At 37.4% G+C, this 17,681-nt stretch overlaps 1 protein-coding gene across 4 annotated transcripts in view; it reads left to right on the forward strand.

Moving 5' to 3' along the window:
* The window catches only part of LOC129809929 (uncharacterized), a 24,377-nt gene continuing 6,696 nt past the window's right edge, over positions 1-17,681 (forward strand). The window contains exons 1-6 of one of the 4 annotated variants that reach the window (XM_055860079.1): positions 1-320; positions 683-1,175; positions 7,709-9,386; positions 9,437-9,534; positions 13,858-14,000; positions 14,358-16,553. In XM_055860079.1, the coding sequence (XP_055716054.1) occupies positions 156-320; positions 683-1,175; positions 7,709-9,386; positions 9,437-9,534; positions 13,858-14,000; positions 14,358-16,553 (4,773 nt within the window). In that variant the 5' untranslated portion in view covers positions 1-155. The remainder of the gene's footprint in view (positions 321-682; positions 1,176-7,708; positions 9,387-9,436; positions 9,535-13,857; positions 14,001-14,357; positions 16,554-17,681) is intronic. The other 3 variants (XM_055860080.1, XM_055860082.1, XM_055860081.1) reach the window with 3 other exon arrangements.

Here is a 17,681-nt window from a genome sequence, read left to right on the forward strand (position 1 = left end):
AATTTTTCCTGAAAAAAAATTGTTTCGAAGATTTTTCTGGGATTTCTGTGTGGAAAAATATCAATTTTCCTACCGTAATTCTGTTTGGAGCGATTCGTTGTTGCAAAATACCCGTGGCATTGTCACCAATTCTGCTGAAAGCGGCCAAAACAACGATGCTGGAGGGAGATTTGGGCACCAAAATGAGCAAGGATAGTGTTGCATCGGAGCGTCCGCGTCCAAACACGCTGGAATTTCTCTCGAAATTTGTTATTTTTGAGCCATCAACAGCTCAAGTGAATGGGGAGTGTGCTGATCATGATCATCAGTTGACCAAGAAGGTAAGAATTGTGTGATTTGGGCAGAAAATCCCGTGGAAAAGTCTCTTGTTTCTGCTTTTGTTACATAAAATTCCTCAATCGCTAATCGGGAGGTTTTTGTCTCATTTCTGGGCAAATTAGAAGTATTGGGCAGTTTTAGGGTTGGGAATCGATCTAGCAGGGAGGTAGGAAGTGCAATTGATTAGTTTTCGAGTGTTTTATGGGATATCTTGGGAGATTAAGTGAAATATTTGAGACAAAGATGAGGGTTGAGGAGACATAACCTTGCTTTTCTGAGGGATGGGAAAACTTTCCGGAAAGCCGTTGTCTGCAGGAAATCCAGTCAATTGACCGGGTTAACCACTCATCCGGTGTCCTTGCAGGAGGAGAATGTGGCAAGAAGTGATATGCATGAGGATAACATAATCCGCGAGAGATGCGACTGCAGCATTTGCATGAAGTACAGAGAATGCATTATTCAGATCTATCTGGAAGATCTTGAGTACAATATCCTCTGGGAGAGACTTCAGCTCATCATCCGGAAATACTACGATCTAATTCCGGAAGATTCACCCCTGGATCGCAAGTACCGTGAACTGATGAGCAAGAATACCACAAAGTGGTTGAGTGATGGGCAATTGGACTTTAAGAAGAACATCCAGATATCACTGGGTTCCAATTTGCCCCTGACCAATGAGATGACATTTATTCTCGTGTTCAGTATGCTCTATTCGCGGGATCCGCATCAGCTCTTTGAGTTGCTGTGCATTCAGGTGCGGTGCCTCGTAATGGCGTATGCAGAAGGACTCAAGGACATCATCAAATACAGGGAGGATGGGATAACTCCGGAATTTAATTCCCTGGAATTGACGCCATGTAAGTGGATTTTTCAATTCAATCATTGATTAATTTATTCATCAAAATCCGTGCCAAAAAACCCCAAAATGACCAAAATCAATAACCGAAATTGAATTTTTATTTGTCGCTTGTATCAACAATTGTCCAAATTGAGAACTTTTCAGGAATATCGACAGGAAAAATATTTTATTTTTTTTAGATACTGTATAAAAATATTTTAAAATATTATAGCATTATATCCAAATTGAAATTACCTCGGCAATCCACAATATTCCGCTAGCACATTCACTGATGCAAGCGACGAGATATCGACAATTTTTTAGGTGAAATATATTACAGGAATTTATTTATTAAATTAAATCACTTGATAAGGGAGAGTTATTTCAACAAGTTTTGAGGAAAATTATCATTCGTATTTAACAAATTGTTTTATAAATTTCTGGTTCTGTCGAATATTTTCAAAATTCCCTAGAAATAATAAGATCAAAATACCCTAGAGACCCTAGACTTTTTCTGGAGTAAAAGACTTAGCAAATATGGAGAGGAGGGAAGTTGCTGTGTGATTTAAAATCAAAAGCCAATAGGGGAGACTAGGGCAGAATTATTTAGCAAATGTTTTTTTTTGGCCCATAAATTTTTTGCACATGTTTTAATAATCAGACGGATTAATATTTCAATGAATAGATAGCGAGTTAATTACTCTGAATAAATGATAGTTTGCTCTATACTCCTTCCAAGGAAATAGCCCGCTATTTAGGATTTTTGAGACCTTCAGAAACTAGGCTAAACCTCTAGTCTGAAGACGTTCTTAGGTCTGAAGCCCGTGTTAACTTACCTTACTTGGCTTAACTCTTTCGCGTCCATAGGGTCATATATGACCCGGGGAAAAAAGTTTCTTTTTGACTATTTACATTAATTGAAATCTAACTGGAGTCTTGAGAAAATGAGCCAAGAATCTTACATCCTTCTATTATGATGTCGTGCACGAACAGATAGATTTCAATTAATGTAAATACCCAAAAAAAACTTTTTTCCCCGAGTCATGACATTACCCTATGGACGCGAAAGAGTTAACTTACCAAATTTTCATATCAGTCAAGTTTTTTTTTTTTTTTGAAGAATTTAACTTAGGATTGGATTATTATGGGAAATAATTTATTAAATTCTGAAAAAATGAATAAAATTTGTTGCTGTTTAGGATTTTGAGACCTTAAAGAACTAGACTTAAACCTCTAGTCTGAAGACAGCTTTAGAGCAACATGGGGAAAAATGTGATAATACGAGTATTTACACTCAGTTCCGGTATTATGCACTTCGGGATTATGCACACACAATTATGCAACTTTTGCCTACTTTTGGGAGTTAATTTATGAAATCATTTTTGAAATACGCCTGAATGTATACAATTTTGTGACACGGAAAATTTGAAGACACTATGCTTCTTTTTCAGAATAAAACTTTAATTTCTTAGGTGAAATTTTCGAATATTCTATCAATTTATTGCAGAACAAATACTTTTTGTTAATGCATTTCTTTTAAACAGTTGAATGTTTTTGTTATGAGAATTTTACTCCGCGTGGAATTTGTTCTTATTCAATGGACTTACGGACTTATTCAAAAGAAATCCCCTGCGGGTATGCTATTTCGCGCGTTTTTTTCGGTACCGAAAATGTGCATAATCCCGGGACTGAGAGTATAATGTTTTTAATAAGATTGTGAAAGATATAAGAAATTTTTAAGCGTTACAAACTTATAGGAAATTTACCGCCTTACAACATTGCTGAAAACTAATTTCCTTTCGAAATTTTACTATTTTACAAAGCTATTCCAGGAAAAAAAAAACACTTTTTCTTCGTTTACAAAAGGTAGAAAACCCGAACTAGAGATTTTTTTCACTTCCTCTCATGAGTAATTTTTCCAAGACAGAATTTTTAAGGGTAAGACCATCCGCAAAATCCTAGAATGGACAAAAAATTAATGTTCAGCAGCCTAAAATTATTTTCAAAATATTATTACACGAAAAATTTGGAAAAAAATTTAGTCAAAATTGATATCTTGTAAAGAATAAGTTTTCAATTCAAGGCAGTTGAAATTTTCATTTTTTTTACATCGATATTACTTTCCCGAATCAGTTCAATGTTAAAGGAGGTTCCTGAATATTATCCGCACAGTAAAAACTAGTTGAAATTTGTTTAGTAGTTGAATTCCCAAAATTAAAACGATAATCGCAGTAATGTTCCACTGTAAAAAACTACTACCTACGTTCTAAGTAGTTTTTTTTTCAACTAGGGGGGCACCTTTAAGTTGGGGCGGATTTGAAATTGAGCTTTTTCTCCTATTGCTTGATCCGCTCGAATCCCACAGAGAGAGCAGTATAATTCCTCGATTTTTAATTCCCCAAAATTTCCACTTTGCACCTCTCGGAGATCAACTTTCTCAGCAAATCTTCGCATTTCAGTCGATTTCTGAGAAATGTCGTCACGCTGTTTGTCCGTCTGTCCGTTTGTCCGTTTGTCCGTCTGTCCGTCCAGCTGTCGCCAGCTCTAGAGACCAAACGGTAAGAGATAGAGGCTTGGGACCTTCAGGGTACCTCCGATATGTCGACTCTGCAACTATTAACATGTTTTTTTGGGATTGCTTGAAAAAGCGTCGTACGATTTTTTCAGTTTTGGATATGTTTTTGAGGTTACCCAGGCGGACATTTCGTCCTTATACGGAAATTACGTTGCATCATCCCTAATCACGGGTTTTCAAGGTCAAATTTTAAAATTGGGGTTTTTCACATAATTTTAAATAAAATTGGGCCTTATTGTGATATAATTTAGTTGCACAAACAGATTGAGAAGCTAAATTATATCACGATAAGGCTCAATTTTGTTTAAAAATTGGTAAAAATACTAATTTTAAAGATGCCTCACTTTCAAAGGTGCCCCACTTCTCCCTATATAATCTGAAAAACTATTGGGGGATCTTTTTTGTGATCGATTGAAACTTCAAGTTTTTGTTTGAATATTTCAAAGTTTATCAATTGAACTCTTATTTTTCTTTTTAAAATTCAACAATAAGAAAATTACAGTTTTTTTTCTGTGTCAGATTAAAATCTTGAAAATTCCTTCTACACAGCAAACAAAAGTTTGGAAAATCTTCAGTAGCGTAAGTGTATTAAATTCCAGCCACCTTTTTTATTCCTCGAATTCCATGAATTTTTAGTATTTGCATACTCTAGAGATCATAAAAAGCAAAAAAAAAAAATAACATAAAATTTAGCCTCGATAAACGAGATGTGAAAAAGACATTGGAAAAATTCCCGAAGGTCAAGGATCTTCTATGAGAATGAAGGTGGCCGATTAGGCCACCAAAGCTATATCTATATTTTTATTCATTATAAAATGTATTAAGAAGGATTTTAGAGAAAAAATAACTATAAAATGTCTCTAAGGTTCCAAGCAAACACTCCTTAAGAAGAACGAATAAAAAAATCCATTTGTATTAAAAATATTACATTTCAAACTTGAGACTTTGGCGCTTGCATGCAACAGTAGACTCTTTCTCAATCGGGCATATGGGGCAAAATGTCATCCAAATTATCGAGAGATTTGGGCGTCAAAATCATTGTTAATTCCACAAAAAAACGCTCAATTATAAAGAATCACTATAAAGTAGGAAGAAATACAGCGAATTTGAGCAAATTTGCTTCGTAATTAAACGCGAAAATCGTCAATAAAATTTTTCGCCCGATTGAAAACGAGCCGATTGAGTGAGAGTCTACTGTATGCCGAAATTTGGCACACTTACCCTACAAACTTTTCGAGATAAAATCGGATTCAGGAAGCGCATAATATTCTCTAAATCAGTGCCCACAGAGCTAGGAGAAATTTTTACCCGAGCTTTCTGAAACCCCTTTTGCGAAAGCTTCGGAAACCATTTTTGAAAGTTTCGGTAACCAAAATAACGCCTTTTCGCAATAGAATTAATCATAGCTGATGTTTCTGCCAGTGCAGGGAGAATGTAAACTAACAAAAACTAGTGGGAATTTCCAAATATTCCTCACTATTTTTTCGATTTGCGGCTTTCATAAGTCTATTGGTATCGTTTACAAACTTTCAACCCTGCCGAGAATCATGAAATTCCAAATAAGTTGTCTTGTTCACTTTTTATTATTGTTCACACTCGAGCGGATAGTTGGGACAGCTTATGTAATTGACCTAAATTTTCATTAGTATTCCAATTACTCTCTTTCGGGTCTAAGAAAATCGATTTGGTTCTAAAAAGGTTTCATTAATAAATAAATAAAAAGTCTGCAACCGAAAACACAGAAAAATATAAAATGTCAATATGAATTTTCAAATACTTTTATAAAATATTCTTCTGTAAAATTTTTAAATTTACGCTGTCTTAGCGTCGATTTTAACCTCCGAAATGAATTGAAAGTTAAGTTTTATATAAAATTTATATAAAATATCAGACTGCTTCCTTGAAATTTAAGCAATAATCCGCATAAAACATCAAATTTTTAATCATGTTTTTCTTTAATTTTTTATTTTTATTTATTTACTTATTATCATTTGATTAGTATTAGTAAAGATATTGTGAATTATTTAAAAATATAAGAGAAGAACTCCCCGGATCGGAATGTTAAGAGACATATTCGATATTTAATTGAAAATATAAGCCTCAAAATACTATTTGGTATTTTTATTTATGCTAATCGATGTATTAGTGATCCATTTAACTATATCTGTGCAATTGAATTTTAAATTTTTACAGTAAATTAATAACAAATAGGTTCAATTGCAACTATGTACTCTGTACCTCGGATCGTCACAAATTTAATCAGGTGTCTCATAGAAAATCGGTTTTATAAATTAAATCTGAGCTAATGCACTGCATTCTTGTGAAACTTAAATAGTAAAAAGTAACTAATAATATTGAAAAATTCATTTGAATTGGTGCAACAATATGGTAATAACCTGACGATCTGAGGAACACTGCCGATCGCTGGTGCTCTTCCCTTACCTATAAAATAAAAATTACTAATATTTATTTATTTATTTAATTTACATTTTTTATTTTTTATTCATTATTTATTTTATTATTTATTTTTAAAAAAGTTTTTCAATTTATTAAATAATGTCTACGGGATTTTTCGATTCCCGTAGATTTTTGATATTACCCTTCGAAATTTTTGAATATATTTTAAAGCTTATTAACAGAAAAAAGAATATTTTTTAATTATTACCTGACAAAATGCAAATATTAATTTAAGGATAATAAGGAATGAAAATATAAATACTTAAATTAATAATTAAAATATTGGTTTAATGATTGAGTTTATTATTTATTATCAAATAATAACTATTAATCAGAGTGTTAATTTTAGAATCACGAAACTTGTTAACAATTTTGATATTATCAAGATTTAATTTATTGCAAACTTAGTATATTTTATCATTTCTGGAAGAATTTTCTATTAATGAACAATTTTCAATGTACTTAGATCTTCAATTTGGCGGTTTAATGATTTAAAAATAATCGGTCATTCATACAATTGTCAGGAATAAAAATGTTCGGAGCGCCAGGAGCTTTCGGAACGAAAAATGGTAATTCCTCAATAATTACCAAAAAAATGATCATAGCCGAGACACGAAGTGTAAACATAAATTGTAAAACTTTTATACATTTTTGGCTTAAACGATCTGTGATTCAGGGTTTCTGCCATTTACCTGATGAGATCGGTCGTGGTAAGTCGGCGGCAGCCGCAACCAAGCATTATTTGAGGAGAAATATATTGAATTGAAATTGAATTGAAATTGAATTGAAATTGAATTGAAATTGAATTGAAATTGAATTGAAATTGAATTGAAATTGAATTGAAATTGAATTGAAATTGAATTGAAATTGAATTGAAATTGAATTGAAATTGAATTGAAATTGAATTGAAATTGAATTGAAATTGAATTGAAATTGAATTGAAATTGAATTGAAATTGAATTGAAATTGAATTGAAATTGAATTGAAATTGAATTGAAATTGAATTGAAATTGAATTGAAATTGAATTGAAATTGAATTGAAATTGAATTGAAATTGAATTGAAATTGAATTGAAATTGAATTGAAATTGAATTGAAATTGAATTGAAATTGAATTGAAATTGAATTGAAATTGAATTGAAATTGAATTGAAATTGAATTGAAATTGAATTGAAATTGAATTGAAATTGAATTGAAATTGAATTGAAATTGAATTGAAATTGAATTGAAATTGAATTGAAATTGAATTGAAATTGAATTGAAATTGAATTTAAATTGAATTTAAATTGAATTTAAATTGAATTTAAATTGAATTGAAATTGAATTGAAATTGAATTGAAATTGAATTGAAATTGAATTGAAATTGAATTGAAATTGAATTGAAATGGTTATCGCTCAGTTGTCACTGTCTCGGCTATATATATTTACCCCAGCTCTGTGGGCGCTCTAAGTCCATCCAGAAAGGCATTTTAGTGGGAAGACTTTCCCGCTATAATATGCCTTGAAATATTTTTTTTGCAGACGTCCTAGATGGCTATGAAAAAATCTGCAATGCATCAAAGGTGCTGACTCCTTTGCTGTTTGAGGATCAATCGGGGCACTTGCAGCAATTCTCTCTCACGTGGCAGCAGCTCAATAAGAGACTGTACCACAAGTTTGTCTACTCCCAGGTGCAGTACTTGATCCCTCAGTGTCTGGCACAGTTGAGATTGATCTCCTACGATGACACTCCGTCAATTCTCAAGCGATACTTTGACTTTAGTGATGAACTAATGCTCACGACTGAGATGTGGAAGGAGTCCTGGTTGCAGCTGCAGGCCTACCACATGACTCAGAAAGATATTGAGCGACGGCAGAGAATTCTGACGGCTCACAATTTTCTCGAATTGATCCGGAATAGTCGATCGAGTGGGGAGAGTTCGGTGCCGGCGGAATTGAGTAGTGGGGGCTTCCTGGATTGGCTGGAGAGTCAGGATAAGGATTATGTGTGGCGGAATACGCTGTCGCACATCCGAACAAAGTGGACTCCGTGCACGGATAAGCGACTGACGGCACAGATTGAGAACAATCAGTGTCTGCATTGCAATGTGGAATTGGCTGATCATAAGTTGCACTGCGAATGCCGGACGTGCCTGATAGCAGGAGGTCCGGTTTTTTCGCAGTCTGACGAGCAGAATCTCAAGATTTGCGCCAAGTGTTGCTTCAAGACATTCGATCGGGATTACTTGACGTATGTGATGAAGTTTATACATAAGCACGAAGAGAAGTATTTTGTGGAGACGGACAAGGGACGTCAGTGTATTTCCTTTGATCTCTTCTCGAGTGATGCTGAAACTTCTTCTGTGGCTGTGGTTAAGGCAGAAAATCAAGTTATCTACCATCTGGCCTGGGCTGTTTTTAAGCATATTCCCGATAGGGTGCCCTATACCATCAAAAAACTCGATCTTAGGCATCTGTGTATGTTCCGGACAACTCCGTGCCGGCGAGTTGAATGTCGCGTTGCGACTCATTTAATTGTGGCCCTGTATCCATTTAAACTCACCAAATTCCTCTTGAATTCCTACCAACCACTTTCGGATGAACTGAGAAAGAAGTTCTTCCGGAATCCCAATAATAATTCCTCAAATTATCTCCATCTTCTCTATGAAGATTGCAATTTGGATACGGGAATTGTAGCGTCAGTTTTTGCCGAATGTTACCTCACTGATTTCACATTTCCGCCCGACGAAGAGATCTTTCCGTGCTTCCAGTTTCTGTTTAAGACAACAGGAACGGATATTGAAATTGATTTGGGATGGTTGGAGTGTATTCACATAACAAAAGCCATGATTCTCGAATCAAAGACGGATTCAGATAAAAAGAGTCTGGCTGAAGAGTGTCTGTCAGTGGCAGATCTGAAGATTCAAATGGAGAATCTCAAATTAAGTGGACCAAGTTGTGCAGATAGCAAAGATGCCCTGGCGGACATAAAGATGGAAGTGAAGACAACAGCAGATAAATTGATGAAGAGATTTGCCGAGGGGCTCGACAAGACGGAATTGATGCCAGAGAAGGCAGAGAAGACTGATGCAGTGGAAGTAGCGAAGCCATCGAAGGAATTTAAAACAGAAGTTCTGACTGAGGCCATGAGATTGGCTCACAGTAGGAAATTGAATAAGAAACTCGAAGCTGAATTGAGGACGTTGAAGAAGGAGCATAGGTAGATGTTTGTGATTGAAAGAGACGTATTACTATTGTCACTCATGTAAGATCCTCTTTCAGTGCACTCAAGGATATGATGAGGGATTTGGAGCAAATTAAGGAGAGTGAAAATAAACTCCTAAAGGCTGAGAAGAGCAGCACAAAATGTAAGTAAAAAAAAACTCATTTCCTTGAAATCTATAAATAACCAAGTACATTTCACTTTTTTCAATCAGTTTTCTTTTCAATGTGAAACATGAAACAAAGATGAAACTTTGAAATACAAAAAGAAGGATTCAAAAAAGAATAAAAGTAGAATATCAAAAAATGATAAATGTGATTCGATCATTTTTTGTCTTAAAATTTAAAATTCTGTTTAAAAAAAATGTTTTAATAATATTTCCTGACCTCTATGTCCAAGTTCGATTGACTTTCAAGTATTAATTTTATAAAACGTTACACAAACTCAAAAAAGATTAAATAGATTTTTATGGAAAATGAATTTAGGGGAAATCACGGTACCTTCGGACGACTGAATCTCCGGGTAACCGAATTGATTTTCCCTAGAGTGCTACTTAAACGCTTGTTTTTGGACTGATGAAATTCTTTTTTACTTCTTCTAAATCCATACACTCAGAACAGAAAAATAATCGAGTAAAACTTACTCGAATCGAGGTTGAATTGACTCTTTGTCGTTGTGATTTTCGTTTAACTATATATATTCTGCAGCCACAGAATGGTGGCTGGACTTTCCGGTTACTTGTGGCCCGGTTGCCTGTGAGCATAAGCAAAGTGAGGGGGGACGGCTGCAGGGTTCTTTGCAGTACCTTCAGTGAGGCAATGGAACTATTTGCCAGCCTCCCCTTCACTATATTCACTCTCAACCCAGTCGGGCTGAGGGTCCACCTTGTCTTTGTCCTCCCGGGGATTGGAGCGGTCATGTTTCCTCCCAGTGCTACGCGTTAAAGTCACTGGCTGTCGTTTCGATAAAAATTAAAAATAAATAAATAGATAAATAAATAAACAGATAAACAAATAAGTATTGTATATATGAGATAGATAGAGTGTAAAGAGCTCTATTTATGTGTCAAGTCATAAAACTACCCCTCAAAAGAGAGGGTAGATACAAAACACATAAGGAGACAGCACACTTCATATGTAACTTTAGAACGCTAACACACACATTAAAATTAGAGGTGACCTTAGAGGCATTTACCAGGACTAATTGTCCCGAACTCTTGACCGCCCGTTGTAGTCCATAAATTCGTAGTATATTACGATAGAACTACGAAGGGCGATCATAGAAATCGCGTGCGCTACGCGTTTAGAGGCGACTCCAAGCTTTTGGAGCGCCTGCATTGTCGCCGGCGGGATGGCTCCGCGTGTACCCACGACTATGGGTAACACTTCACCCGGGGCTACTCCGAACCTTTGGGCCAGTGTAGGCACCAAATGTCCGTATTTATTGATCTTATCCTGCCGTCCGTCGTCGAGTCCCGTCCCGTCCTCGTGGCGGACTGTCACGTCGACCACTTGGAGCCCTTCCCGATTTTGTACAATCAGGTCGGGTCTGAGACGGGCCCCGGACGGCAGGGTGATCGGAGCCTCCTTGATGATTACGGCCGCGGGATCCACACGGGCGACCTCCGAGACAATAAAATCGCGGATTCGGTCATGACGATCAATTCGTCGTCTTTTGGTGTGGAGACACATTCCGAGAATGTGGCCCAGAGTCTCCAGCATTGACCCACATTTCCGACAATTAATATTTGGCTGCGGACGGAACCTGTTCAGGGCCACTCGGTTTCCCAGCGTGTTTGTTCGCATTCTCAGCGCGGTAAGGAAGCCGCTTGGTTTCAGCATCTCAGGCCGAAAAAGCCAGCTGTTACCAAGGCAACTGTCCTTAAAGGCTGCTGTCGCGGATCCCTGAGCTTTGCTTTCCATCCACTGCATCAACATTTTTTTCTTGGAGTTCTGCTTGAAGGCCTCTACTTCTTTCGCCGATGAAATTGGCCAATTTATGCGCTCCGAGTTCGCGATTTTTCGGAGTCTTGACTCCAGGCCTCCCTCAACAGCCAAACCACACATAACAGGGTCATCCGCTTGGAGAAAGCGAATGCCGGATTTCAAAGTGGCCGAAACCACAATAACCTCAAGCTGCTGTATCCCGAGGCCACCATTTTAGAGTTGATTTTACTTCTATTTAGGTGTAATATTCGGAAGAGTTGTTTTTACTTTTTTTCTTAAAAATTACATGACAAAAGAGTGTAAATAACGCTTTTTAAAACTAAAAATGACAGAGTTAAAATAACTCGTTTCAAGAGTCAAAAATAATCTTTTTTGTAGTTAAAATAAATCTTTCAAATCCCAAAATGGATAGATTTTGCAATTTTATGTTTTTTTTTAAATTATTTTCTTTATTAACATTTTTTCGAGCGAAATATCACGATGCATGCACATGTCTTCATGAAACACTATTAGGCATATTTCTAGTTGATGTTCCATATGAACTTTGTCACACGAAAATTTTCTTGACTGAAGTATATTCTTAAAATGAAAACACTTAAGCATATACTTCAGTCGAGATGAAATTTTACATCGCAAAAGAGTAATAATTACATCGATATCCGATGAATTAATTCAACTCGCACGAAGAGTTGTTTCAACTCTATATTTACTAAAATTCATAACGAAAAATAGTAACAATTACATCGATATTCGTAGAGTTAATTCAACTCTGCCATAGAGTTGTTTTAACTTTTTAGGTTTTTACTTAGTGTAGAATTATTCACTGTTTCATTCATAAACATAAAAAAAATATTAAAGAAAATTTATAAAATAATGATAATACTGAAATAAGTTAGCGTTCACTAAGTGGATCGCCTTTTCGCTAATTGGGTCAAATGGTCTTCTAATTGGATCACTCAATTTATAAGCATATTAAAACGAGAAAATAATTAGGTGTGATTCCTTCATAATCACACCTATTGTGATACTCCGATTTTCTAAAAGTGCTCCGATTGAGCTGAAATTCACAGGGTATATGTTTTGAACCGGTGGCAGCCAAAATCCCGAAAGCCAAAATCCCGAAAGCCAAAATCAAAATCAAAAAAGTTCAAAATTCTGAAAGGGATGAAATTATGTGGAGGAAAATGTTTAGAATAATTTCTCAAGACACAGAAAATTTCCCTTTGCCTCCAGCAAGCGCGGGTGCAATCGTGGGAGTAGCTATGACACTTTTAAGAATTCGGGATTTTGGCTTTCGGGATTTTGGCCCATTCGAGATTTTGGCGTTCGAGATTTTGGTTTTCGGGATTTTGACCGGGACCCGGTTCAAATTGCATAGGCCAATTTCTAGAAAACCTGTAAAAACCGGTTTAGAACCGGGTTTTCAAAAAACTAATAACATAGAAATCGTCGCACGCGCGAGTAGATATATTTAAAAAAAAATTATGAAGGTATCTCTTTCCAAACTAGAGATTATTGCGTACTACGGACGGCCGGACCCGAAAATGGCGGACTACCATTTTCGGCATCAGGGATGTTCAAAACGGGTCCCGGTCAAAAGTCTGCCATTTTCGGGTCCGCCCGTCCGTAGTTCGCAATGCCTCAGGTTTGGAAAGAGATATCTTCATAATTTTTTTTTAAATATATCTACTCGCGCGTGCGACGATTTCTATGTTATTAGTTTTTTGAAAACCCGGTTCTGAACTGGTTTAAAACCGGTTTTTACAGGTTTTCTAGAAATTGGCCTATTCAATTTGAACAGGGTCCCGGTCAAAATCCTGAATGCCAAAATCCCGAATTCTTAAAAGTGTTAGCTACTATATTCGATTGTGAGTTGAATTTTGGGGGTAAAGAATCGTGTCGAGCCAATTTTATCCATTTAGACCGACAAGGACAGTTAACTCGACGCGATTCTTTATTCCCAAAATTCAACTCACAATCGAATTTTCAAGCATTGCGAGTTGCAGGCACCCCGAGTTGCACGCATTTCGAGGTCACCTGTAAAGAATCTCAGCTACCATAAGCCTATCTGGGCTTATCACTGGCTTTTTAGCCATATCCCTCACAAATTGCTCTTGTAGCGCATGATCACATTTTTCTCCAAATCTCGATCTCCAGTTCCCCGATTTTTTCCACATCCAGGTTTCTGGGCAGTGGTTTTACTGTCGAGGAATCGAAGAATCACCCTCCGGACGGTCTGGCGTGTGGTATTTGTGAACTTTCCAAGGTCTGCGTAATTCATTCGAGGATTTTTTACGATCAGTTCCCTTCTCTTTTCCATTATTATTTCGTATCTCAGTGAAAAATGAAGAGAATTTGATGAGAGTTTCACCAAAAGAAAACGCGGAGCTAGTGACATCTGTCATAAAAATATCAATCATTTGGTGCAATCTTGTCTTGCACTCGCTTTATTTTTCTCATTTTCCTTCATTAACATTTATTTTTAGAATTTCTTCCGAAAATTTATTTAGAAAAATTTTCAGGTTGTGCTGATCACTCGGACATCTTGGAGAGTTGCAGAGAGAATCACTCGAGCAAGCTCTGCCACAAAGGCGATGGCCAGTGCACGTGCTACTACTGCACAATATTTGGGCATACCGTACGTAAAACTCGTAGTAAAAATAGGGTACTGTAAAATCGTTCACCATCTGAATAAGTATTATTTCCTATTTTCTTTTTTTTTCCTTTACTACTTTTTTTTCTTTAACTAATTCACCTTTTCTTTTTCGTCTATCGAACCTTTTTAAGGCTAAAGTCAAAGATTTATGAAAAAGAAAATTTGATTTTTTTTCTGTTGGAATATTAACCGATGATGTTGACGTATAGGGAAAGTAGAAAGAGTCTCTTAATGCTTTTCTGCTCTTGTACTCTGTAACACAACATTGCTTAATCCACATTTTTGGGGGTTTCAGGAAGCTGTGTTTGGTTGTGTGATTGGTGGATTGGGGGAATGTTTTAATGGGGTTTTTGTGATGGTTTTCAGGAATGCAATCATGGGAGGAATAATGAAACGAGGGATAGATTGCGAAAGAGATTGCATCAGATACACAATACGAAGGAGATGAAACCGTTGAAGAATTTTAAAGCAGTAGCTCCTGGGCTTTTTAAATCGGTGGCCAATACGGCAAAAATGAATACGGTAGCGAAGGATAGTTCGAAGGAGGGTACGGGTCAGAATTCGGGAAATCCGGCTGTTTTGCAGGCACCGATTAAGAGAAAACTCGCACCGCTGCCGGGAAAGGATGCACCGCTAATAAAACCAGCTACTGTGGGCAATTTGATAAGGGAGGAAAATCATGAAGTGAAAGTGATGACTAAACAGCCTGTTCCATCGTGCAACAGCAGTGCACCATCTTCCATTGGTCGAAGGGATAGTAGTAGTTGTGGAACAGTTGATGGAACATCACCACTAAATGATATTCTGCAGTTTATCGAAGGAGCTCCAGTACCCAAAAACTGTGATGGAAAGGATCCGGACAAGAAGGCAGCCAAAAAGGAGAGGCAGCGACAGAAGAAGATGGAACTGAAGAAGATGGAAGAGCTTGAAGTGTTGAAATTGCAATATCACAAAGATTGTGCCAAGGAAGTGGAAGCTAAGGCAGAATTGAAGGCTCTAAAGTCAGTCAAGAAGAAGGATAAGAAAAAAATTAATGAGCATGATGCTGAACTGAAACGACTGACAAGGATAAAGTCAAAGACAGAATCGGCAATTTGTGAGATTATCTGTGAGATTCGGGAAAATAATCCGGAATTCAATTACAACTATCAACCGCCTAAGGAGCCAAAAAGCAAGCCAGGAAAGCAGGCTGATAGTCAGAAAGATGGAAAGGGTAAATCAGAGACATTTCCTCAGCAAGTTCCTCCACAGCTCATTCCGCCTCAATTTCATCCGCTAAATCGAAAGTCCACGGTGAGTTCGTATGTTACTTCGAGCCAGAATCCATCTCAGATGAACTGTGAGATCTCCCTGGATCCGACGAAGCGTATGGTTACCATACGGCGAATCAATCTTCCGCATGCTGAGCCCCAAGTTACAGTAACGGCCAAAGGAGCATCTCCGGACAAGGATCAACTTCTGTATTCCTTCATTAATGGTCAAATGGTTCCTGCTTCCTCATTAGATCCTACCTTGGTCAAGAGTCTTCATCCCAGTCGGTACAACATGGAAGAACAGTATCAAGCAAGCTTACAGCAACACAATCAAGCAATGCGACATGTCTGCAGAGATGAATGCTGCATGCCTCTTCCTCCGCCACCGCCAACGCCACCTGAGTTGCGCAGTAAACCAAAGGCGACCACCAAGAAGCCAGCTGAACAGCTCAAGAACAAATCCGCAGATACAAAAACTGCTCAAAGCAAGAAAGTCGCAGAAAGTCAATCCAGTACGCAAAAGGCGAACAAGAAGCTGAAGAAACCCGCAGAAATTTCCGAGAAGGAAGTCAAACCGACCAAGGCGACCAGCAAAAAGCAGGATGAGAAGGAAGAAAAGAAGTCCAAGGAGAGCAATAAGTCCAAAGCAGTTGCAAAGCAACCTGCCAAGGAAGAGCCAAAACTCGAGAAGAAGAAAGAAGCCGAGATCAGACCGAAAGAAAACAAGGAGAGCAAGAAAAATAAGACTAAATCTCGCAAAGATTCCGAAGAAACTGTCCAGGAATCCAACACTAGGCACGTTTACGAGTACATAGATCCAGAATTTAAGGTCAATAAATTTGGCGTCTTGGACACGGATGATGGTTCAGATGTTGAATCAGCTTCGTCAGAAATGTGTCAGTCACCGGTTCAGAAGCAACCTGAGCGAATAGCAAAAGAGCCCAAAAGTCAACCGAATAAGAAGCAGAAGGAAAAGTCTAAGGAAGACTTTAGCAAAGTAGAGAAGGTCGCAGAAAGGAAGAACAATGCTAAGTCGAGAGTTCAAGAAAGTCCAGCTCCAACGAAGACAGTTCCCGAGGAACCAGTCAATCCGCCTCTGACGAAGAAGCAAAAGAAGAAACTGGCGCAACAGGAGAAGAATGCCAAGTTGAAAGTCGAGGCAGCAGCATCAACTGCTAAAACGTCTGTTGATAAGAATGTTTCGAGGGCGGAGAAAGTTGCCAAATCTCTCTCGAAATCCATGCTGAAGTTGCATCTGAATGCTGATACGACTATTGAGCTGGTCAACGACTGTCAGAGTCCCGATAAGGTAAGTTGAATTGATCAGCTAATGTAATTGATGCAACAGCAACGCGGGATTTTGACCTGGTACTTCTCTTGAAATTGCCTTCCTACGCTTCGGAGTTTGGATGGCTCCTTTCTCAAGAACGGAGGAAAATCGGTGCGAAAAGCAAACTAGGGGAATTGTTTATAACAACTTCCTCGCAACTGGACGATCTTGACGTGAAGATGGTCATAACTAAGAAAGAAGCCATCGATCTCCGAAACGTTAAAGAGAAATTCAAAAAAGAAGTAACGAATCAAAATCCCAAAAGTCACTTTCGAATGATTTTTCTTTATTGCGAAAGTTTTCGAAATCGTAAATCAGAAAATCGTAACTGAAGAATGGTAAATCAGATCGAATACCAGGATATCGAATATTCCAGGAACTCGAATATCCCATGTACTCAAAAATCACAGGATACTCAAATCCTGTGACCCTCAAAATATTGGGATATCGAATATCCCCTTGAAAATCCTAGGACACTGAAGATCCTGGGATACAAAGCATTTCAGAGCTCTGAAAATACCAAGATACCGGAAACCAGGAACTCTGAAAAATCCCAAGACGTAAAATATCCCGGGGTCCCTAAAATTTTGAGACCCTAAAAATACCGGAATATCTAATATCTCAGAAACTTGAGAAACCCACGAACCCGAAAACCCCATGATATTGAAAATCCTGGAACACCATACATTTTGGGACCTTGATAATACGGAGATACCGAATATCCCAAAAACTCGAGGGTCCCAGGAATACGAAAATTCCAAGATACTGAAAGTCCTGGGAGCCGCAAAATATCGCAATATCGAATATCTTAGGGACTCGAAAAACCCCAAAAACCGAAAATCCAAGGACACTAAATATTTCGGGTCCCTGAAAATACCGAGATATCGAATATTTCAGAAATTCGAAAATCTCAGGATCTCGAAAATGCCAGGAACACCAAACATTTCGGGTCTCTAAAAATACTGAAATACCGAATATTCTAGAAATTCATAAATCCCAGGACCTCAAAAATCCCAGAATACTGAAAATCCCGGGACCCGCAAAATTTCGTAGACTTCAAAATACTGGGGTATCGAATATCCTGGGACCTCGAAAGTCCCATGACAG

This window comes from Phlebotomus papatasi, chromosome 1 (assembly GCF_024763615.1).
Source record: "Phlebotomus papatasi isolate M1 chromosome 1, Ppap_2.1, whole genome shotgun sequence".
NCBI lineage: Eukaryota > Metazoa > Arthropoda > Insecta > Diptera > Psychodidae > Phlebotomus > Phlebotomus papatasi.